The sequence below is a fragment of the Haliotis rufescens genome, unplaced genomic scaffold, assembly GCF_023055435.1.
Source record: "Haliotis rufescens isolate VD_foot unplaced genomic scaffold, xgHalRufe1.0.p SCAF_8, whole genome shotgun sequence".
NCBI lineage: Eukaryota > Metazoa > Mollusca > Gastropoda > Lepetellida > Haliotidae > Haliotis > Haliotis rufescens.
In genome coordinates this window covers 48,917,234-48,942,977 of record NW_025964372.1, presented here as the reverse complement: position 1 = coordinate 48,942,977, position 25,744 = coordinate 48,917,234, and the positions used below count along the sequence as shown (strand labels likewise).

The following is a 25,744-nucleotide window of genomic DNA, read 5'->3' as shown; positions in this document are numbered from 1 at the left end:
TGACAAGCAGTCAACCAAGCCACCAAGCCTAACTTCCCCACCATTGTGAGCATCGATCCACTAAACTGGGATACAATGACATGCATCAACCAAGTCAGTGAGCCTGACCACCCGATCCCGTTAGTCACCTCTTACGACAAGCATAGTCGCCCCTTACAGCAAGAATAGGTTACTGAAGACCGATTCTACCCCGGGTCTTCACGGCTAGTTTATTTTTGTAAGTCTGGTAGATTTTCTGTAGTTAAGAAGGTTTTATGGAACATGTACTTATCAAAAGTTTATATTCTCTGGTGCAAGCTTTGAAAATTACTTGCCTTACTCTTTAACATCTTGGGGAGGTCGGGTAGCCTAGTGGTTAAAGCGTTCACTCGTCACGCCGAAGACCCGGGTTCGATTCCCGACATGGGTACAATGTGTGAAGCCCATTTCTGGTGACCCCCGCCGTGATATTGCTGGAATATTGCTAAAAGCGGCGTAAAACCATACTCACTCACTCACTCACTTTAACATCTTAAGCTTCACAAATTGAATCCCAAATCATGATGTAAGCACTGTTAGATCTCGCCTTACGCAAAGGCTCAGATGCGTTTGGTTTCTACTTGCGAGGGCTTCAATGTGTTTGCAACCAACTGATCATGTAATTGATATCACTCAGTAATGAGTTTTGGGTAATTTGTGAAGGATAATCACACTCACAAAATACAAACTGCTTTTCATGTCTCAAGGAATTTGTTTCTTCACAAGAATGGAATAAAGGAAGGCAAGCGGCATGATCAGAGGGTTCTGTATCCCAGCATGATGTCTCTGTATCGCGATGAACAGAAGTATTTGATGCAAACAAATACGTGGGAACTGCATGAATAGGGGCTTTCATCGGAGTCACGCACAAATCCCATAATGCAACAGTCGGTCACGGCATCATGAAACCAGCTCTGGTGGTCATATTTCTGATGTTGTGTTAGGTCCTGGGCTACAGATGCAGGGTGGGGAGGGAGACAAGGTACTGATGGTGTCTGCTACAGATGCAGGGTGGGGAGGGAGGGAGGGAGACAAGGTACTGATGGTGTCTGCTACAGATGCAGGGTGGGGAGGGAGGGAGGGAGGGAGGGAGACAAGGTACTGATGTTGTCTGCCACAGATGCAGGGTGGGGAGGGAGGGAGACAAGGTACTGATGGTGTCTGCTACAGATGCAGGGTGGGGAGGGAGGGAGACAAGGTACTGATGGTGTCTGCTACAGATGCAGGGTGGGGAGGGAGGGAGACAAGGTACTGATGGTGTCTGCTACAGATGCAGGGTGGGGAGGGAGGGAGACAAGGTACTGATGGTGTCTGCTACAGATGCAGGGTGGGGAGGGAGGGAGACAAGGTACTGATGGTGTCTGCTACAGATGCAGGGTGGGGAGGGAGGGAGGGAGACAAGGTACTGATGGTGTCTGCTACAGATGCAGGGTGGGGAGGGAGGGAGGGAGACAAGGTACTGATGATGTCTGCTACAGATGCAGGGTGGGGAGGGAGGGAGGGAGACAAGGTACTGATGGTGTCTGCTACAGATGCAGGGTGGGGAGGGAGGGAGGGAGACAAGGTACTGATGGTGTCTGCTACAGATGCAGGGTGGGGAGGGAGGGTCGGGGACAAGGTACTGATGGTGTCTGCTACAGATGCAGGGTGGGGAGGGAGGGGGACAAGGTACTGATGGTGTCTGCTACAGATGCAGGGTGGGGAGGGAGGGAGGGAGACAAGGTACTGATGGTGTCTGCTACAGATGCAGGGTGGGGAGGGAGGGGGACAAGGTACTGATGGTGTCTGCTACAGATGCAGGGTGGGGAGGGAGGGAGGGAGACAAGGTACTGATGGTGTCTGCTACAGATGCAGGGTGGGGAGGGAGGGAGGGGGACAAGGTACTGATGGTGTCTGCTACAGATGCAGGGTGGGGAGGGAGGGAGGGAGACAAGGTACTGATGGTGTCTGCTACAGATGCAGGGTGACAAGGTACTGATGGTGTCTGCTACAGATGCAGGGTGGGGAGGGAGGGAGACAAGGTACTGATGGTGTCTGCTACAGATGCAGGGTGGGGAGGGAGGGAGACAAGGTACTGATGGTGTCTGCTACAGATGCAGGGTGGGGAGGGAGGGAGACAAGGTACTGATGGCGTCTGCTACAGATGCAGGGTGGGGAGGGAGGGAGGGAGGGAGACAAGGTACTGATGGTGTCTGCTACAGATGCAGGGTGGGGAGGGATGGAGGGAGGGAGGGAGACAAGGTACTGATGGTGTCTGCTACAGATGCAGGGTGGGGAGGGAGGGAGGGAGGGAGGGAGACAAGGTACTGATGGTGTCTGCTACAGATGCAGGGTGGGGAGGGAGGGAGACAAGGTACTGATGGTGTCTGCTACAGATGCAGGGTGGGGAGGGAGGGAGGGAGGGGGACAAGGTACTGATGTTGTCTGCCACAGATGCAGGGTGGGGAGGGAGGGAGACAAGGTACTGATGTTGTCTGCTACAGATGCAGGGGAGGGAGGGAGGGAGACAAGGTACTGATGTTGTCTGCTACAGATGCAGGGTGGGGAGGGAGGGAGGGAGGGGGACAAGGTACTGATGGTGTCTGCTACAGATGCAGGGTGGGGAGGGAGGGGGACAAGGTACTGATGTTGTCTGCTACAGATGCAGGGTGGGGAGGGAGGGAGACAAGGTACTGATGGTGTCTGCTACAGATGCAGGGGAGGGAGGGAGGGAGACAAGGTACTGATGTTGTCTGCTACAGATGCAGGGTGGGGAGGGAGGGAGGGAGGGGGACAAGGTACTGATGGTGTCTGCCACAGATGCAGGGTGGGGAGGGAGGGGGACAAGGTAGTGATGGTGTCTGCTACAGATGCAGGGTGGGGAGGGAGGGGGACAAGGTACTGATGGTGTCTGCTACAGATGCAGGGTGGGGAGGGAGGGAGACAAGGTACTGATGGTGTCTGCTACAGATGCAGGGTGGGGAGGGAGGGAGACAAGGTACTGATGGTGTCTGCTACAGATGCAGGGTTGGGAGGGAGGGGGGGGACAAGGTACTGATGGTGTCTGCTACAGATGCAGGGTGGGGAGGGAGGGAGACAAGGTAGTGATGTTGTCTGCTACAGATGCAGGGTGACAAGGTACTGATGGTGTCTGCTACAGATGCAGGGTGGGGAGGGAGGGAGACAAGGTAGTGATGTTGTCTGCGATAGATGCAGGGGGAGGGACAAGGTACTGATGGTGTCTGCGATAGATGCAGGGGAAGGGAGGGAGGAGAGAAGAGGACACGATGCTTTAACTCTACCCTGTGGCACCCACTGATCTGTCTTCTGGCTGTACATGTGGGCATTAAGGGCACACCAGACAGGTTTCAGAGGAAGTGATAGAAAGGTGGCTGGTGTCTCACTTAAAATTAATAGATAGTGGTCCTGAGACTGTGCTGATTGTAGTCAATATTTATCTGTCTGGGAGGGAAGTGAGGTGATAGGACTGGTTGTTGTTCAACCCTGCTCCTGTCTGGGGATGCAGACTCACTTTTGTTGGATAGATGGATATGTATTTCAGTATAATGTTCATGGTGATTTTTTTATTTCGAGTGGTACGTTGTCAGGTTTAAGACCATAGTGAAGTGATTGTTTGATTTCCAGCAGGGGTACTATGTGTGAAATGATTTCTAAGTAGTTGTACCTCACCATGGCAACGCTGAAATATTGCTGACAGTGCATAAAAGCATCCTCACTAACCCGTGTGTCTGTCACTGGTGTGGAAACCGAACTATAACTTGTCTGCAGGCAAACAATGTCAAATCTCCTTGTCTGCAGTTAAACGCTTATTGTCAGCATTTCAAAGGCATGTTATAATTCAACATGTTTGTTGCAGTTTGCCTATTTTGTTTTGGCAGGCTCGCTGACTTTGTTTATGCATGTCATCGATCCCAATTGCGCAGATCGATGGTCATGATATCAATCACTGGATTGTCTGGTCCAGACTCAAGATTATTTACAGACCGCCATCATATAGCTGGAATATTGCTGAGTGCGGTGTTAAACAAACAAACAAACAGTCTGTACATAACCAAGTCTGACAAACCTGTGATTGATATTATGAGCACCATCAAAGAAATTTGTTTTTTTTAAGACAAGAACTAGTGGACATAACTAGTCCCTCCCTTACCTTAGCTACTAGGATAGTGTTATGTTACATTCATACAGAATAATACAAAATGATTCAATTGCTGAAACAGTTTTATGTCTTGATAGGTTTCTTTATGCAGAAAGTCAGCACTGATGGCAGATATAAACTAAAAACTTTTTTGAATCTATATAACATTGAATCTTCTCTTCTTTATTGGTGTTTGTTGTGCCTCAATCTTTGGATTTCATAAGTTCATACATTCCACTGCTGACCTTGCAATGCAAAACTGAGTCAAAGGTTTGTTCAAAACACGTGACACTGACCACGAATATTGACACATCAATTATAAATATTGACTTCATGGCGTCTGCGAGTGGCAGTGCATGGTTTACCAGTCTTTCTGAAGAAGATCTTGTAATTGGCAGAAAAAGAAGATTTAAATTTCTTTTTAAAATTAAGCACTTTTTGAATGTATTTTGGTACAACAAAAACAATTGATAACTCTTGGCGAGGTCATTATGAGAAATCAAGGACTTTCATATCAAACCTCTTATTTTGCCTGATAGGACCTCGGTGTCAGACCACCTCAGGGGGCGGGTTCTTGGGTCCTCCTCGGATAGAGTACTTCTTTGTATAATAATGTTCAGAGAATTGCATCCACATTTAATATGGACCTGAGCCGTAGGCTAGAATGTGAGATTTTATGAGGGCTTCAAATAGTATCCTCACAGCCTCTTGGCAGGTGCTTTTTCCCAAGCTTGAATAGGAGGCATAATGATGGTCGTCAAGTATCTTTCGTTCTAGGTTGATCTGAAGAATATTTGTATTTGTGAGACATTCTGTGGACAATAGCATTCTTGAAGAAAGGTACTGATGACAGCTGACAAGATATTATGTGGATGATAGACTCTGCCTATAGAATTCAAAAGTGCCATGACAGATTAACTATACTAATATGAAAGAATCTGTGGTCCTTTATTTCTTTTGAGTGGTATATATTACAATTGTTATATTACAATATGAATTGCAAGAATTGTGTTACAGAAGTTGATCCTCCAAACTATCTTGTCGTGAGTTACACATAGAAGATGAAAACCCCCTAGAATAATAAACGTAATGTTGTTTACAATTGATTTCTGTTTATTTCCAGAACTTGACCATGACTTTGAGCGCCGAGTGTTTGGTGACGGACACCAGCCGCTGCCCCAGTGGGAGCCATTCTTCTGTGTCATCCTCCAGGACATTGGGAGCCTCACACTCCACTTACGGGAAGAGGTAAGTCACATGCAGGCATTCTTGTCTTGCCAAATTCCCTCACATTTCTGCACAATCTCTCCTTGGGGATTGCAGGGAAGAATATAGAAGAATATAGATATTCAGCAACCTTAATCTCATTAAAATTAGATCTTAGTTTTCGCTACCGCTAAACAAAGATCTGAAGACATCCCATTACAGGTCATATCAGAACGAACTTTCGCGAACTTTGACCGACCAATGAAATGACGATATGAAATCGACATTAGCCAATCAGAAGGCAGTTTTCTTGAGCTTTTCTACACTAGTTTCAAACTGGCGACAACACTTCGAAACATATTCTTGACGTATTCTTGATTAAAATTAAATAGACCTGGGGATGAAATGAATCCGATGTTACCAATCTCGATGAAATGGAGGCAGGGACACTTTCTAAATTACAGCCAGTTATCAGCTTGCTGATGGTGAAATTAAATGCACCGAGGTGACGATGGATCAAAAGTATTCTTCGCATTCTTAAATTCCAAAGGGCTCACATAAACATCTTTGTGAGTGCCCTTTGGCACACTTAAAAAACAATCAAAATATCTGTCCCTGGTATGGTATGTGTGTCAAGCTCCTCACAGCGATAGTCCATTCGCGGAGCTCTCTATACTATCGCTGCCACCAGTCAAAACTCCCCACTGTGAATAGGTGGCCACACCCATGCTTTGAGTTGAACTCGCAACCGACTGACCGTTATGTTTTCAAACAAGTGACGACTGTCGTGACGTCGAATACACTTATCGCTGCTAAATTACTTTCTTCGTTTGTCAATTTGAATTTCTGTTTCATTAAAACTATCATGTTATTGATATAGTAAGAATGTAAGGGAGAAGTTGGATTTTCTGTTAGTCTGTTAGTCTCGAACCAATCTGATTATCAAAACAACAAAGTAAATTCATCTTGAAAACATGGTCAGTTGTAAACCTTTTCAAAATGAAATATAATGGCATTCCCAAAGACATAAACAAAAGTATAAACGTTACTACATATGGGGTTAGAGGGCAAATTTCAAGATTCTTGTAATGGCCGCGCCCACACTGGTGGCAGCGATGTTACCGAGAGTGTAACGAAGGTGTCACGCGCTGGGAAGGAGCTTGGTATGTGTGTATTTGATAATGTCTTCCATCCAACAAGGGGAGATAACTCTTCCTGGACTGCTGATATGAGTACTACACACTGCTTAAGTAATGCCACAAGAGTGCTACTCATAGTTTTGAAATGAAACCATCCTTCTTTGAGGGAGAGGGCAACAAAATCTTTTCATCAGTGAGCATACTGAAATGCATAACCCTCCCTCAATAAATTCTTTCCATTCATTTGACTCGTGAAGATCCGGGATAGAATAGGTCTTCAGCAACCCAGCTTGCCGAAAAAGGCGACTATGCTTGTCATAAGAGGCGACTAACGGGATCGGGTTGTCAGGTTCACTAACTTGGTTGATGCATGTCATCGATTTTAATTGCATGGATCGATGCTCATGATGTCAATCACTGGTTGTCTGGTCCAGACTCGATTACTTACACATATTTACACATATAGCTGGAATATTGCTGAGTGCGGCATTAAACAGCAAGCAAACAAACAAAGTTGGTAAAAACATTCAGCTGTGGGCTAGGGCAGAGTCAGATTGGGTGGAGTCGGACCAGCTCTGCAGGACGGAGAAGCTCGGAGCCGCATCACCTGCCAGCAGATGCTTGGGGGATGCTCTTGTTTACTTTGTACTGTTTGCTTTAACAGTTCATTAAGCACACACACTATAACAAAACTGAAAAACCATCTCACTCAGTGACATTTATTAAATTTCTGAGACTTGCATTTGTTATAATGAAGAAATGGGCAGATGAGCAGCGGAGTTGATTAGATTAGGGATCCCTCCTGGTGATGGTTTACTGAGGACAAAGTGTTGCACGTATAACGTTTCTTCCCTTCCGTCTCAGCTCGATATTATATTTCAGCAAAATTCAACAATTTGATGTTGTCGTTCCAGTAGATGATGTTCCAGGAATTAGATCTGTACTCAGGAGTAAATGTTTTGAACAATCCTGAGTCATGGGTCAGATGGTCCAGTAGTTGAAGCGGTCGCAGCATGATGTTTCCAGGATCTGTAGTCTGGGTTTGAATCCTGGATTCTTCCTGAAAGTGACCCTTGGTCAGCATAGACCTGTGCTTGTAGGTCCCCACATGTTAGACCCACGTGGTGATGTCATGCTGCTGTTGTTGCAGTTTGTTGTTCTGGGGTCCGTTCCGCAAAGCTATCGTAGCCCTAAGGTGATCGTAACTCCCATACTTTACAGAGACTTACGACTGTCGTTACGCTATGACCGCTTCGTGGATCAGGGCCCTGAGCAAGGAATTCACTGGCCAGTTTGAACAAGCAAACAAAAGTAAACAAGTAATAATGACACTACTACAGGCCAATATGCAAAATTATAGCGAAGTTATATATCAGCAGTAACATGGTTTAACTCGATGAAATCACTTGAATGTGTTGATTCCAGGAGTAAAGTCAACCTGCTACTTCGAGGCTTGTTGTTTCTACAGCAGAGTCAGCAGAGTCGAGTGATGTCTCCGTTACCTAACTGTTCCTGACCTGCTTCACTTTAGGCTTTTCTCCAACAATAAATTGTTTGACTGTTTGATTGGTTGACTGGTTGATTGGTTGATTGGTTGCCTGCTTGCCTGTTTTGCTGTTTAACTGTTTAACTGTTTGCCTGTTTTCTCTTTTGCTGTCTGACTGTTTGACTGTTTTGCTGTTTGACTGTTTGACTATTTGACTGTTCTGCTGTTTGACTGTTTGACTGTTTGACTGTTTTCTCTTTTGCTGTTTGACTGTTTGACTGTTCTGTGACTATTTGACTGTTCTGCTGTTTGACTGTTCTACTGTTCGACTGTTCTGCTGTTTGACTGTTAGACTGTTCTGCTGTTTGACAGTTCTGCTGTGTGACTGTTCTACTGTTTGACTGTTTGACTGTTCACATTGTCTACATGTCTACTTGTGTCCAGTTTGCAGAGGAAAGGTCAGGGTTTCGGCCGCTGCGCAGGATACGCCTGGATGGGGGGAAGCCTGAGTTCGATAAGAGATGGGGATACGAGACCCTAGAAAGCATCAAGGAGAACGCCATACAGCACACCTGTTCTCAAGGTAGGTGACCCTTGTTTTAGTTAGCTCACCTGGTACACGAAGAGCACAGCAATACAGAGGATGTACACTTAGATCCTGGGTGTGTCAATAGGCCATCCATCGCTCACCTTGCATATCAGCAATACAGGGAATGTACTCGCAGTAATGGAGAGTATGATTGGGCAAGTGTAACTCATCTGATCGACCAAGAGCTCGACAAGACAGGGGATGCATTCTTCCGATCGTGGGTGTATGAATTGGCAAGCCATGCTGTTTTGTCCAGGTCTCTAATTTGTACATATTTCTGTGTGGAGAACAGATGTGGATTCTTCTTATAATTTTGATATTGTGATATTTTCAGATTGTGTTAAATCAAATTATTCCTGCACAGGTGACAACTATGAAGGTGACAACATTTAGGTATTGATCAGGTGACATTAAGATGTTTATCAGGTGACATTAAGGTGTTATTCAGGTGACAACATTAAGGTGTTAATCAGGTGACAACATTAAGGTATTAAGCAGGTGACAACATTAAGGTAATGATCAGGTGACAACATTTAGGAATTGATCAGGTGACAACATTAAGGTATTAAGCAGGTGGCATCATTAAGGTATTGATCAGGTGACAACATTAAGGTATTAAGCAGGTGACAACATTAAGGTATTGATAAGGTGACAACATTAAGGTATTGATCAGGTGACAACATTAAGGTATTGATCAGGTGACATCATTAAGGTATTGATCAGGTGACAACATTAAGGTATTGATCAGGTGACAACATTAAGGTATTGATCAGGTGACAACATTAAGGTATTGATCAGGTGACAACATTAAGGTATTAAGCAGGTGACATCATTAAGGTATTGATCAGGTGACAACATTAAGGTATTGATCAGGTGACAACATTAAGGTATTGATCAGGTGACAACATTAAGGTATTAAGCAGGTGACATCATTAAGGTATTGATCAGGTGACAACATTAAGGTATTGATCAGGTGACAACATTAAGGTAATGATCAGGTGACAACATTTAGGAATTGATCAGGTGACAACATTAAGGTATTAAGCAGGTGGCATCATTAAGGTATTGATCAGGTGACAACATTAAGGTAATGATCAGGTGACAACATTAAGGTATTAAGCAGGTGACAACATTAAGGTATTAAGCAGGTGACAACATTAAGGTATTGATCAGGTGACAACATTAAGGTATTGATCAGGTGACAACATTAAGGTATTAAGCAGGTGACATCATTAAGGTATTGATCAGGTGACAACATTAAGGTATTGATCAGGTGACAACATTAAGGTATTAAGCAGGTGGCATCATTAAGGTATTGATCAGGTGACAACATTAAGGTATTGATCAGGTGACAACATTAAGGTATTAAGCAGGTGACATCATTAAGGTATTGATCAGGTGACAACATTAAGGTATTGATCAGGTGACAACATTAAGGTATTAAGCAGGTGGCATCATTAAGGTATTGATCAGGTGACAACATTAAGGTATTGATCAGGTGACAACATTAAGGTATTAAGCAGGTGACATCATTAAGGTATTGATCAGGTGACAACATTAAGGTATTGATCAGGTGACAACATTAAGGTATTAAGCAGGTGACATCATTAAGGTATTGATCAGGTGACAACATTAAGGTATTGATCAGGTGACAACATTAAGGTAATGATCAGGTGACAACATTTAGGAATTGATCAGGTGACAACATTAAGGTATTAAGCAGGTGGCATCATTAAGGTATTGATCAGGTGACAACATTAAGGTATTCATCAGGTGACAACATTAAGGTATTAAGCAGGTGACAACATTAAGTTATTGATCAGGTGACAACATTAAGGTATTAAGCAGGTGGCAACATTAAGTTATTAAGCAGGTGTCATCATTTAGGAATTGATCAGGTGACAACATTAAGGTATTGATCAGGTGACATCATTAAGGTATTAAGCAGGTGACAACATTAAGGTATTGATCAGGTGACAACATTAAGGTATTGATCAGGTGACATCATTAAGGTATTAAGCAGGTGACAACATTAAGGTAATGATCAGGTGACAACATTAAGGTATTAAGCAGGTGACAACATTAAGGTGTTAATCAGGTGACAACATTAAGGTGTTAAGCAGGTGACAACATTAAGGCATTGATCAGGTGACAACATTAAGGTGTTAAGCAGGTGACAACATTAAGGTATTAAGCAGGTGACAACATTAAGGTATTAATCAGGTCATGTAGGTGTTAATCAGGTGACATTAAGGTGTTAATCAGGTTAATAAAGATTCAAATAATGACAAGATACAAGCTCACACATTAAGTAACATATATACAAACTACCTTCTGATTAGAATCACAACTGTTTAGCATAATGGAATTGCCTTGTACTGGCCCTGAAGATATAGAATAAGCCCTTAAATCTGCTATATTACAAAGACAAACAAACCTTCATCCCTTCTGGAGGGGCACGGGTGGCCCAGTTGTCTAAGGCGCCGCGATTCGCTGTGCAGAGTTGCGTCCCTTGGGCACGCCAGAAACCTATGATTGTGGGTTCGAATCCCGGTTCGCCCCGATTATGTTTCTATGTTTGTCAGCACCATATCCGTGCTCGTGGGTTTCACCGAAGTGGAGACCTTAAGACATTAAGCTGACACACCGCGATATAACTGGAATACTGTTAATAGCCGTGTTTAACCCAACTCACTCACTCACTCACTCATCCCTTCTGGTTAAGATCAACCCCCTGGAGACAGTTTACAGAGACGCTGCCTGTACCCCTCATGTTTTATTTACCTGCTGTTATAATCTGTGGCTGATGCTGTTGCTGTGGCTGTGGCTGTGGCTGTGGCTTGCTCTTAGGTTCGGGATTTAGTGCCTCAGGGTCAGGATTTAAAGCCCTAGGGGTGACATTAATCCAACCTGGTCACTTTGTGTAGGGTTTGACTTGGGTGGTCGTGAGTGGGTGGTCATTTAGGAGATAGACCAACTGTGAAATTTGATCTAGTCCCACTGTAGAGTAGATACCTCTTATTTTAATTTGTAACCAAGCGCTTTAGCGACATTTTATTTTATGAATACCTAGGCTATTGATATATTCATACGCACGTTTTTCGTGTGAAAAGGCTTATATTTGAAAGGGGTTTCCATAGCAAAAAGGAATCCTCATTTTAACCAATTAGAATCAAGCATTCATCAGTGTCATGGTAGAATGTAAGTTTGTGTTTTTAGCATGGAGAATCGGATGCCTTTGGGGCTGATTAAGTGGTTGATGGTGACATTGGTCTGTCACATCTAAGTTTCATTCTCATTGAATTTTTTTGTTTTGTCCCTCGCTGTGGTATTGCTGGAATATAAGCAATCTAAAACACTCACTCACTCACCCACCCACACCACTCACTCACCCACACCACTCATTCATTCACTCACTCACTCACTCAAAGCCTACTTTCACTTTCAAAGATATATTTTTCTCCTTTCCTACTTTGGCAAATGGTCCAAAAAACAAGGAATCCATTTGCTGTGACCTATAAGTACCAGCAGCATTATGCTCCAGTTCCAATGTGGAGATGTGTGTTACCATGGTCAGTGACTTGGGAGTGGTGGAGCAGGTGCTGGACCTTCAGACCCAGGACAACAGGTGCCCCTTGTCTGTCTGTCTGTCTGCTCCAAGCCAGACACAGCTGACAGGAGCTGTAATCTCGCATCAGTCCTAATTGTCTTGTTGACTTTCATGGTAGAAGATATGTCAAATGATTGATTATCACATCATGTTTTTTCACTCAACTTATATGTCTATATCTAATCAAGCCAAATCCCACATCATACAGAAAGAACATTAATCATGATCAAATTCATTACTGAATTGTCATAATTTTAGTTTTTGTTCCCTTTGACTGTTGTGCTGGGATACACTAGTTACAGTGTCTGGCCAGGCTGGTTTTGTGTAGTTTTACCCCTATGGTTTGTCTGTCCAGATTTTTTCAAGGCAATTGTGCTTTACCTAGATTATTATACCCCCGTTTACGTGGTAAATTGGGGGTATATAGCGTTCCGTCCGTCCGTCCGTCCTTCTGTCCGAGCTTTTGTACGGCCCATAACTTTTTAACCATGCACGCTAGCTTCACCAAACTTGGTACACACATTTACCACAATGAGTACTTGTGCCTTTTGCTAGTTTTAAGATTCTGATTTTTTTATTTTTGCCGTTTCCATGGAATCATGGTGAAACATAAATTTTGGGTTGAGTTTTTGTATGATCCATGTTTACAATATTATGTATCCTAGCTTCAGCAAACTTGCTACATTAACCACTATGATTGTTTTTTTTTATCTTTTAAAGCAACAGGTATATTTCATTAATTAACAAACTATTTACTATTTGTTGTTGACCAGCGGGGATAACGGGGGTATGTGAGCTTTGCTCACTTCTTTCTTGTTGTTAATTGTGGCATAGAGTACCCTCACTCACACTGAAGGGGTTGTCGGCACTGGTACTACAGAAATGTACCTTAGCCAAATTCAAAATACAGAAACGTACCCCAGGATGAGTCCATTCTGCCACAGGAATTCTGAACTGGAACTACAACATAAACCTGGTTTCCATTTCAGGTTAGGGAATATGGACTCAACTACCGTTTAGGGTACTGGGTATGTTTCTGTATTCAAATTTAGGCTAGGGTACATTTCTGTGTACAGAAACGTACCTTGGGTACATATCTGTTATACCTGTGCCAACAACGACCCCTTCAGCCTCATTCACTGAATCACTTTGATGCAAGTAGAATCGATAACGTCTTGATTCAGTGTCAGTCTTGTCATAGAGACCCTGAAACTAATAGTGTCACATTGTTTTCAAACATATATTGTGAATGAGAAAGTGTGTGAGTGAGTTGGGTTTAACGCCTCTTTGAACAGTAGTCCAGTCGTATCATGGTGTGTCAGCTTATTGTAGGTTGAAAGCCCCAAAGTGATGCAGGTCTCAGACATTTATCACTTTTGTAAAACCTATGGGCACGGGTATGGTGCTGACAAACTGAAACATAATGGATGCGAACCAGAATTTGAACCCACAATCATAGGTTTCTTGTATGCCCAAGGGAGGCAACTCTGCACAGTGAATTGTGGCACCTAAGATGACTGAGTGAAGATCCGGGGTAGAATAGGTCTTCAGCAACCCATGCTTGCCGTAAAAGGCGACTGTGCTTGTTGTAAGAGGCGACTAACGGGATCAGGTGATCAGGCTCGCTGACTTGGTTGAAGCATTTCGTCGATCCCAATTGCATGGATCGATGCTCATGATATCAATCACTGGATTGTCCAGACTTGATTATTTACAGACCGCCGTCATATCGCTGAAATATTGCTGAGTGCGGCATAAAACAACCAACCAACCAACCAAAGATGACTGGGCCACCCAATGAAATAGAGAGGTTTCGTCAGATGAAGAGATGATGTAGGCTGTGTAAGAAGTAAAAGAGCTGAAATGGTACATACAGTTCACTGGTTCCATGGAGTGTGAGTGCCTTGCTAAGAACAAGATATGATATACAGAAGATACATAGTTTACAACATAAATCAGAGGCCAAAGAAAAAGTGTGTTATTCTACTTCACCACACATCACTGACAGTGAGTCGGTCCGAGACTGGAACTAATGGCACCCTCTACTTACAAATACAGATATCTTGTTTGTTTCAAGTATGCAAGGAGTCAGTTGAATTTGAAGTGCTCCTTCGCCAACATGATTCAGAGGAGCAACAAGCTGGGTGACTACAGTGGAGTCGGGATGGGGAGACATGTGGTACCTGTTTGTCAGGACACGTTACATCATAAACAATAACACGATGAGCAGGAACAACAGGAAGCATAGGAGATAGTGTCAGGTGCTGGGTATCTGTGACAGCGTGCAGGAGGGAGCTGTGGCGCGTGTGTGAGTCAGAAGGCTGGTGCGGCTCTGTGTTGTGTCTGGGATTTGAGCTGACACACTGCATGCTGCAGACTACCTGCCACGTCACACCTCCCTTGGGTTCAGTGACACTCTTACTGTTGCATGTTTATATCAGTTGATAGAAATATAGGGAACTGACATGCAGAGTTGCATCCCTTGGCGCGCCAGGAACCTGTTATCATTTTGAATCCCAGCTAGTCCTGATTATGTTAAGTTTGTCAGCACCATACATATATTGGTTCAATAATTCTATAAGTCCTGTCCTGTCCTGTGAAACATTTATGACCTATTTTACTTCCAGCTTTCGGGGCAGTCGGGTTGCCTAGTGGTTAAAGGGTTCGGTTGTCACGCCAAGGACCAGGGTTCGATTCTCGAAATGGATACCATGTGTGAAGCCTATTGTTGGTGTTCCCCTCCGTGATATTGCTGGAATATTGCTAAGAGCGGCTTAAAACCAAAACTCACTCATTCACTTCAGGCTTTCCTCCTACATCAAGTTGGCACGCCATGATGTAACTAAAACACTGTTCGAAGCCCTTTAAATCTGACGCACTGGAACTGGTATCACAGTCGTATCACAATGGTAGACAGTGGGGGAGGGGATGTTGGTTGGGGGGAGCTGTATGATCCTGTACACTAGGGAACCTGGGTAAGGAGATCACCCGGCAGTACATCTTCCCTGTCAAACACAAGCACTGTGGCGGAGCCCGGACTAACTTCACCCCATTCATCAGCCATCGTCAGGGAGGATGGTGTTCAGTGTCAAGGTCGTGCCACTCTTGAGATAATTTATTACCAACAAACATGCACGCAGTTCAAACACTTTGATCATCTTTAGACGTTTATTGATTTGAAGTGTGACTTAGCTTAAAGGTAAAACTTCAAGCTTCACAGAATTAGCGGTTTCATCAGAAGGCGGATGTGATGTGGATAGTCGGATGTGGTCTGAGTAGGCACACACACACAAGACGCAACACACCTGCACCTGCATGCACAAATGCGCATGCACATGCACACACACACACAAGACGCAACACACCTGCACCCGCATGCACTCACGCACATGCACATGCACACAATTGTCTTGAACCCATTTCAACTCATCTCCCCAACCCTCATAGTATCCCCACCCAATTAAGACCCACACAGCCCAGGTGTGAGACAACCACGCCCACCCCCTACCTGAGTCGGGGAGTCCGGGCATCAGTCATAACAAGGAAACTGTTTATCTGGCGTCATGGATATTGCAGTGAGGGGGCTGGGTGTCTGATAACTCCATGCTTGTTTAACCGGGACTCGTAAACAAAGTACCTGAGCAGATACATGGGATTGTATCCCTCTGCTTCAGTACATAAACTGTGCTGCTGTACACAGAGAACAGGCAGGTTGAAAAGTGGAAAGATTCCACCCGGTGTTCAGCAGTTACACATTGTTGCAATTCATTGTTTTGGCAGGTTGTTATCCTTCATTATGACCCCAGCATGCGCAGGGAACACGGTCAAAGTGAGTTAGCAACCGCCCCATCTGTGGGCGATATGGACTTCTATGCACTCGAGGCCCGATCGTTAAAAGTCCTTATTGCCTTTGAGGAGGGTGCTAACCTACACATAACAAAACTGTAGTAGTATTGTGTATATCTACACTTTTCCAATCTCATTACAATTAGATCTTTTGCTCTAAACCTCTGTCTCCTTTAAGATCTGAGGAGGGAACTTACTGCCAAATCTACATTGAGCCAATCAGCTGTCAGCTTCCCGAAATGATACAGCTTCAGTTTTTACATCTCGATTTGGAAATTTTGATTTGTACAAATATGAAAATTCACACAGAACGTTAATATTCCTTCGAGGGAATCCTATTTGCGGGTAGAAACGACAGGATGCTTGAAATATCCAAAAGAATATAAAACTTGTTGTTTTAGTTCATTTTCGAGTTATCATTTGAATGATTTGATCACTCATACAGGTAATTGGGGGCATGGGTGGCCCAGTTGTCTAAGGCCCCACAATTCGCTGTGCAGAGTTGCGTCCCTTGGGCACGCCAGAAACCTATGATAGTGGGTCCGAATTCTGGTTCGCCCTGATTGTTTCTAGGTTTGTCAGCACCATATTGCTTGGGTTTCACCAAAGTTGTAAACATGAGACCTGCATCACTTCAGACTTTCCTCCCACGTTAAGCTGACACGTCTTGATATAACTGGAATACTGTTCAAAGTGGCATAAAACCCAACTCACTCACTCATTTACTCCTTTCTGTAAGGTAAACACCCTTGTATTGGTCAATATCACTCCGAAGTTTGAAACTCACTGATCTGAAAGTTCATCCATCATGACCTTTGGAGATGGCCCCAGATCTTCATGCAGAGAGGCACCGTATCAGAGTAAAAGATCAGATTTAAGGAGGTTGCAGTGTTTCCTTTCTGTAGGTTTGTCAGCGCCATACCTGTGGTCGTGGGTTTCACCGAAGTGGTAAACGTCTGAGACCTGCATCACTTCGGGCTTTCCTCCCACATCAAGCTGACACGCCGTGATATAACTGGAATACTGTTAAAATCGGCGTTAAACCCAACTCACTCACTCACTCACTCCTTTCTGTAAGGTAAACCCCCTTGTATTGGTCAATATCACTCCGAAGTTGGAAACTCAATGGAGGTGTTTCTGATTATGTTATGAATGTATGGTCAGATTCAGAATGGATGTTCCAACAAAATATGTTTTGGATACAAACGAATAATAAAGTAGATGATTTATTTGACTTTATTACGTATTTCAGGACTATCATTAGTGAAGCATAGATGTTAATGAGGGACATTTAAACTTGTCCTTTATCTACATTATTTTCAGATTAGTGACTTAATCACCAAACAAATGTATTAATTAGGTCTAATTTTAAACGACAGAAATCGCCTTTTTGTCCATTAGCAGACAGCAGTTTAACGCAATGCAAATGGAAAACTATAACAATTCGTCATGATGGAAAAAAGTGGCATCATTAGTGGTATGTGTGGTGAGAATTAACTCTCCTTTCATGATGATTTGGAAACCTTTCTTTTAGCTTGGCAATTCGACATTTCTTTCCTGAAGTTCAAATATTTCCAAGAGTGCCACACTTCCCGGCATTGACTTCAGGAAGTGGCTGTGAGTCGGGAAACTGATGGGTGCCCGAGATTTTGTTTGAGAATCAATGGGGAGAGTGATTAGCTTGCCGCTCATCAAGGCAGTTAGCGGAGGGTTTGGTGGACTGAGAGGTGGAGTGGAGGTGGGTCTACATGTGTCAGCAGGTCTGACTCGCTGGGACCACGATGGAGTTTAACCTTGATTTCTTCAAAGGAGAATTCTTGATTTTGAGTGATCAAATCATAATAACATACCTTTGGTTCATGCAACTGTATCATTGCAGAAACCTTTCTTTACTAATCCTAATAATCAGGCAGTTTTTTACTCACTTACCACAGTCAGCAGTTTTAGAGTGAGTGAGTATGGTTTTACACTGCTTTTAGCAATCTTCCAGCAATATCACTGACACCAGAAATGGGCTTCACACATTGTACCCATGTCGGGAATTGAACCTGGGTCTTCAGCGTGACGAGCGAACAATTTAACCACAAGGCTACCCGACCGCCCCAAGCAGTTTTAGAACTATTCCACTGTGACCTGTATGTAATCAAGCCTGGGACAGGCAAACCAGAGGTTGATAGCTCGAGCAACTATCATCACAGTCAGGATTCTGTTCCACAAAGCGATCTGAGGGCTACAATTGTCACACCTCCTATTCTTCAGCAACGACCGCCTGATACATTGTAGTTGACACTTACAACAAACACGGATGTACTTGTGATCTTTCTAAACTGGAATCCCTGGCCCGGTGATTGTGGGGAAAGTTTTCTTTAACTAAACAAACTTTCAATTTTCACCTGCGTGTGTTGTCTCCTGAGTCATGATGGCATTCAGGAGTATTTAGAGGTACTTCGTGGGTACTAAGGGCAGTAGCTATCAAGTATGCTCCAACTGTCGTCTGAATGTCACGTCATGCCTGGCCACGGAGCTGCTATTGTGTGACATCTTCCTGAGGCAAGGGCGTTAACTGACTATAAAAGTCCTGTTTTCTCCCTTGCCAAACTTGTCTGGAATTCCGGAGTTACATTTTGGTTGGACTAATGAGTCTTATGCATAGTCCAATCGAAATCTCTTAATGAACTATACATCCGGTTTGTAATCAACATGGATTTCAATGTGAAGATTTCGGTCGACTGCAGGATTTGCAAAGCATGTGTACTGCCAACTGGGTGTTGACAGATATTTTGCAAATCTTTTCATGTTCTTGTTCAAGGTCCTCAAGTGATTTTATGCACTTCGCGGGGTAAGATCCATTTTATTACAATATAGATCTTGATTATTGATCAGATCGTCTTGACTGTGCGCTGCCATTTTGTTTGAAGCACATGCCAGTGATGAGAGATTGAATCTGATTGGTCAAAAGGAGAGACATAGAAGGGACATAACTCAGAAATGCCACTGGTAGCGCTATGATCAAGCTTGGAAATTCCAGCCTGGTTTGGCAAGGGTGGAAACTGGACTTTTATAACCTTGCCTCGGAAAGAAGACGTTTATACAGAAAACAGTTACATGTTTCTGACTATTTGAAGATTTCTACCATCAGATGCCTTATAGTATTCACTGAGGCGTCCAGCAGACTGCCAGATGCCTAATTCTATCTAGACTCACAATAAGACTCAGGTTGAATCACAATTTCTGACAGATTTACCGTATTTGACGTAATAAGCGCCCAGGACGCTCTCAAAATAAGAAATAGGGAGCTCTTATTAGAATATTATTTTGGTGAAAAAAAACATAGTTAAAAGATAAATTTCTTGGTTTATGCTGACGGCCTGAAATGTTTATATACGACAGATATATTTTTCAAGAATTTATTTGCCCATAATTAAGGGTGCATATAACACACGAGTGCGTATAATACGGGAATAAATAAGTCTTGTGTACATCGATCAATCGGAAGGGGTGCTAATTGGGTTTGTTCACTAGCCAATATATTAGCAAATATCCCCGTGGGCGCTTATTACGTTGAATACGGTATTAACAACAAATTTGTATGTTGATGGAAATAAGCATGAAATGTTTTTTATGCATATCTTAAGTTTAATTGTCTTACCCATGAATACAGGATATTCGTCTTTGCATGAAATATACTGAACAAAAAACTTCAGGTCATGAATATATTTGGGGATTTTTTTGTAGTGAAGGCTGAGCACAAAGTATTTCATAAAATATCCCCCAAATATTCATGACTTGTTTTGTTCAGAATATGTCATGCTACTCTCCTACTGACAGGTCATGTATTTGATTTGACATTTGAACATTGTGATGGTCAAGGGGAAAGGTTTGCTCGTGGTATCGTGTAAACAACGAATGCGTGCTCTTTTTATTGTTTCATATCTATGATGGCAAATGTAAGACAAATACTTTGGGGAGTGTTAGATGTGATGGATGTAAGGTTAAAATGTGCAATAAAATCGTTCATTCCTATCATTGGCCTTATCAACATGTGCACGACTGCATCAAATAAAAAAACTCTGCATTCCAAGGCCATCTGCCGGTGCAGCGTCATCATGCTTGAAGGCTTACGTTCCTAGTTGATTGAACCTGTCTAATATTTCAAATACTGTCTTCCGTAAACCTCCTCTTAAAAACTACCTTCAGTTTTTGTTCCTGAAACTGTACCTCGGTTCCATCTCCGCCAGACAACAGAGGCCATTTGCTGTAAAGGTAATGCATTGAGGCTCCCCTGTATAAACTGTAAGATGTAAAAAATCTCAGAAAGGATGCAGCTGATAGCTCAAGAATAGTTGAGACCGACAGATTCTTGATGTAAGTGATGGTGTTCAGCAACAGACCTGTAGTGGTAGCACCAGCTGGGATGGAACTTTCATTGATCTTTTTTTCACCTCATTATAAAGAAGAGTTCCATTCCGCAACTGGTGTTGATTGGCTAAGGTGTTTATGAAGTTAGCCAAACTTTTGTTGATGGCATGGTGAGAGTGGCGTCATCGGAGTTTCCGGGAGATAGAAGTAGCTAAAGGTGGAGAAATATTGCTGTGTTGTGGATAACAGTTGTCTCGCAGGGTAGATCGACAGATAGTTTTCAGATGATAGTGTGGGGCAGGAACGAAGAAACAGTGTTTTTTGTTTCAGTCCTGTTTGTGCTTTAGTCTTGGGACTTGTGCATGTCGAAGGTTGGCGCATGGAGTGTGCTTCAGTCGTGTAATGGTGTTTCTTTGCTTGTCAAGTGTTTACAGACATTGAAGGGATGGTGATACGAAGGAATCCAGAGTTTGTGCAGTGTGGGTTGTTTGATTTCGTTCTTGGATGTTTCTGTTTTCATATCAAGGAGAGAGAGAAAAATGGAAACACATGCTGGTGTTGTATACTAGACATGTAGACTTCCTGGCTGTGCTTTGTGACGCTGGGAGTTCACATTGTTCAGGCTGTTTTGCTGTTTGTGTATGTTTAGTTGTTCTTTGGCTGCACTGGACAATTGTCCAGCTACATGATGGCAGCCTATAAATAATCAAGGCTGGACCAGACAGTCCAGTGATTGATATTGTGAGCAATCATGTGATCCATATGGTCGCCTCCGACAACCAGCATAGGCAGCTAAGGACCTGTTATAACCGGAACTCCCCGGAGGTGGTGGGCGAACCATTACGTTGTGTTGATGTTTGTGATGTTGCTGGGTGAGAGTCCGACTAAACTGAGGATGTCTTGGATTGTTGCTCATGCCATCAACCACTGGTCTGTATGGGCAGTTTTTGATACAGTTGGAATAATTGCTGACTTGGCATTAAACAACATTCACTCCCTAAGTTGTGGTGCTTTTTTGGTTGCTCTGATGAAGAATCCACTTGAATGCTTGTCGCAAGAGGCCATTAATTTGGAGTTTGTGTATCTGCGAGTATGTCTGAGTATGGATGGCTCTTTTGATAGGCCGTTACTGGGCAAGACAAGTCCTGGTCCTACTGTGTATCATGGGTAGATGCTCACACCGTCAACCACTGGTTTGTTTTTATGGACAGACATTTCAGGCTTCATAAGAGGGCTTGAATGTCACCATATTTACTTGAGTGAGTGAGTGAGTATGGTTTTTCGTCGCTTTTAGCAATATTCCAGCAATATCACGGCGGGGGACACGAGAAATGGGCTTCACACATTGTACCCATTTCAGGAATCGAACCCGGGTCTTCGGCGTGACGAGCGAAGGCTTTAACCACAAGGCTACCCGACCGCCCCTGATTTACTTGAACAGTAGATTGTTTCATATGACATGGTTCCATTAGATATGGATTGGTACTTGTTGTGTTTTGCTTTTTTGTTTTTTAAAAATTGTTTTTAACACAGATGGCATCTTAAAAACTGATGTTAGTTCAATGTGTCTCGAAATTGTTGGTCAGAATATGTTCAGCAACAATAATATGCTGAAGCATCCAATTCCTTTTTGAATGTAAAATATGTTTTTATAATGGTTGTTTCCAGCTGTGATAATAAGTAGGGTCAGAAGTGAAATAATGTGCTCGTTTGGTTACCTGAAACACAAGTGTATATTTTTGGCCTTACAAGAGCTGGTTCTTCACCAGTCATTCGTCCACTTATTACAAGATTGCTTCAGGAACTCTGTTGGTGCACTTTCAAAAAATGATCAAAGCAAGAACTCTTGTTCAAATTGAATTAGGTTTTTAGAAGTATTAAAACATCACAGATGTGACAATGTTGTCTAGATTTGTGATCTGCAAGAATTCCCCCTGGATTCAGGCAAGGGAATAAATTCACCTCAATTCTGGGAATAATGGTCAGATCATATTCTGGAACTTTAAATTAAAGTCTTTTACACTGCAGCAAGGACCTTCTGTAATTTGAATGGTAAAAAATGACCTGATGTCTATGACTGTGGAAATGGAAGTGTGAAGACTGTCAATGTTTCAACTATTTGTGAATCTCGGTGGCGCCAAAGCATTGATCTTGGAGTAGATTGTTTCTTGGAATTCAATGTTGTGAGTAAACATGGAAGGAATGGCTTTGAATTGTGAATCTTGCTCGAAATAGCTGCCTGTCAAGTTATTAATTCACTGGACTTGTTACACAAAGTGAAATAAGTTTTTGAACTTGTGGACCTTTTGGCTTGTGCTTTGTTAGGGAAGTAACAAATGTGATATCGTCAACTGGAGCATGGGATTTCGGATATGGTTTAATCAGTTTTATTTTGGACATGTTAGCCTCAAGTTGTCAAATTCATGTTTGGAATATTTTTCTGTTTGACGTTCAGTGTTTGATTTGAAAACTTTTCGAAGTGTTGTACTTTTGAGGGTTGTGTGGTTTGTGTTTCATCATAGTACGTTATTACTGAGATCTGAGACCAATTTCATGTCAGGAACTTAACTCTAACAATTTTTACAAGGAAGATAAATGGAATAAAAAGATTTTACAGAATTGAAAAAAATTTAATCAAATTTAAAGGTTGAATAAATGTTCAAGTGCTTTAATCTTGATCCAGCCATAAATTGTGACTTAAATGTCATGTGGGTAAATGTCAGAACATCAGAGGCGCTGAGCCTGTCTATAGTTGGTATCATCGAGACTCAGTTTTGTGATATCACATGTCAAGTGTCACTTCGCCCGTGCTTGCTAAGAAGAGGTCGGTGTTGTTACAGGTGTCTCATAAGTAACTATCTGCTAATGAGTTTTAGGAAAGCATTACATGACTGAGGCTCAGACAAGGGGATTAGCACTGGAGCTAGATCTGTTATGTTCACGGATTAACAACTTTGTGATTGCTCTGTTGCCAAAGGTGTTTGTTCGGTTTATCCAAATGGTCATCAGTCCAGAGTTTGTATGGAGCCTAAGGACATGATCCCCTGGAGAATTTTATGTCTGTTGCTGTGACAGTGGATGTAAGATCTAAGGTAGCCATACCAGCTTCCTAAGGTTAAGATCGCAGGACTGTGTTTGTCTTCACTGATGTTAGTTTGTACTGATGCTAAGTAAGTCCAGGTAGCACTGGAGTGAGGTGCAGTGTCTGTGGTTAGTGTTGACTGTCTGGTGTTAGACTAACACTCCAAGCTTCTTGTTCAGGACAAGCAGGCATCAAGGTTGTGTTGTTGTTCTGGTTGTGGCCAGAGTATGCTCTGTTGATCAAATAGTGATTGTAGAGGGTTGTAGTAGATGTCTAGTAGTTGTCAACGTGGAAGGCAAGTGATTGAATCTGTGTTGATGCGTGTTGATAGATGGGATAATCATCTCCTTTGATTTAGAAAAGCGCATTTGTGTTACCATTTGTCTGTGGCGGGTTTAGTGTGGTGTGGTGTGGTGTGGTGTGGCGTGGCGTGGCTTGGCGTGGCTTGCGTGGCGTGGCGTGGCGTGGCGTGGCGTGGTGTGATGCTCTGAGCCCAGCCATGGATTGAGACTTACATATATACCACTCAAAAAAGGGAATTACCATTCGATTCTATCATTTTACTAATGTTAATATGCATGACAGATTAACTTTGGTAATATGAAAGAATGGGGTGGTCCTTACTTTTTTGTGAGTAGCATATTTAACTGACCCTTATCGCCTCTGGATTGTTTTTTCAGCTCGTATGACTCACCCTAGGTAATTACAGGGGGGATCCACACCTGTAGTGCTTCGTTATGGGAGAAGCAGAGGGAGGCTTCAATGTACTGGAAACACTAGGAAGGCAATCTGTTACTAGCGTTGTGTTGCTCGACAACATGTAGATAAGTCAGAACTCGGCACAGATCGTCAGTGCACCAGGTTTTCCTCAGACCTTCCCTCACTGTTAATGTTTGAGTGTTGAAGGTAGATGTGATTTCCCAAGTGCGAAGCTGTTAGAACTCAAATCGTGAGCCATAACACAAGGGGTGTGTCGACAAGTAGATGTCACATGACTGTTGCTACCGGTTACCTGCATCTGTCGTATGTGCTGTCAATGTGAACGTCAACTGTTCCATATATGCAATGTCATCATGGGTTGCCATCACAACAAAAACTCACCTGACGAAGATTTAGAAAATTCTTGATTTGGGTTACTTTCTCGATTTGTATTCAGGTTAATATTAATTTGACCTGTGTTTGTTTTTGCGGTCCAGGGGAATTCTGATGAACTGTTAGGGTGTTAGGTTGGTAATAATTACTGTGAGATGAAAAGGTAAGACGTTGTGTTATGGCTGTGTGATATATCAATCTTATACAGAGGGAACTGCTGGTGGCTTGTTTGAGGAGTTTTATGAGGACAGGTCTCTGTGTTGATGAAGGATATAGTATCACACCTGTCCAGTGGTCGGAACGTGTGAGTTTTTTCGAAGACACTACGAGAACATGTGTCCTGGCGCTATGTGAGAGCATTATCGCAAGTCCTTGTAAACTCTCATGTTAGAGTTGACGCAACTGGAATTGGCGGCAAACAATCATTGAAAAATACTTGTGTGTTCATGTCAAGAATGGAGATTGTATGTAGAAATTTTCAATATGCTCATGTGGGCCAGGTGAGTAATTAGGCTGGGCCCTGGTTATGTATTAACCAAGAGTGCCAGTGCTGTGTAAATTACCAAGCTGGAAGTCAGGTTCCGGAAGCGTTTACAAGAGGCAACTCCACAGGGAACAGGGAAATTTGTGTCGAATGAAAAACTTTATGCTGGTGATTTTGAACAAAAGTGATTTGAGGTTCATTTGGCAGTGAGAGAATGTGAGATTTGGAAGAAATTTATGAAATGCATTTCGGATAGTTTTTGTATTATTAGGCTGCGATTTAATGACTTTTTAGATTTGTGAGTATGAATCATCTAAGATGGTTTTTTCTTGTGTTTCAATTAATCTGTGCAGCTGAGTGGTTGTCATTTGTGTCCGAGATTCCACGGATGTATGTCCTGAGGTAGAGCGTGGAGTGATGTGAGGTGTGAGGGTGTCTACAGGTCTACAGGTCTACAAGTCTATAGGTCTACATGTCTACATGTCTACATGTTCTACAGGTCTATAGGTCTACAAGTCTATAGGTCTACATGTCTACATGTTCTACAGGTCTAGAAGTCTACAAGTCTATAGGTCTACATGTCTACAGGTCTACATGTCTACAGGTCTACAGGTCTACATGTTCTACAGGTCTACAGGTCTACATGTCTAGAGGTCTACATGTCTACATGTTCTACAGGTCTACAGGTCTACATG

At 42.9% G+C, this 25,744-nt stretch overlaps 1 protein-coding gene across 9 annotated transcripts in view; it reads left to right on the top strand.

Moving 5' to 3' along the window:
- Positions 1-25,744, top strand: part of LOC124115140 (ras GTPase-activating protein nGAP-like) — a 313,251-nt gene that overhangs the window by 87,125 nt on the left and 200,382 nt on the right. For all 9 annotated transcript variants that reach the window (XM_046476003.2, XM_046475987.2, XM_046475984.2 and 6 more), the window contains exons 2-3: positions 5,280-5,404; positions 8,432-8,570. In XM_046476003.2, the coding sequence (XP_046331959.1) occupies positions 5,280-5,404; positions 8,432-8,570 (264 nt within the window). The remainder of the gene's footprint in view (positions 1-5,279; positions 5,405-8,431; positions 8,571-25,744) is intronic.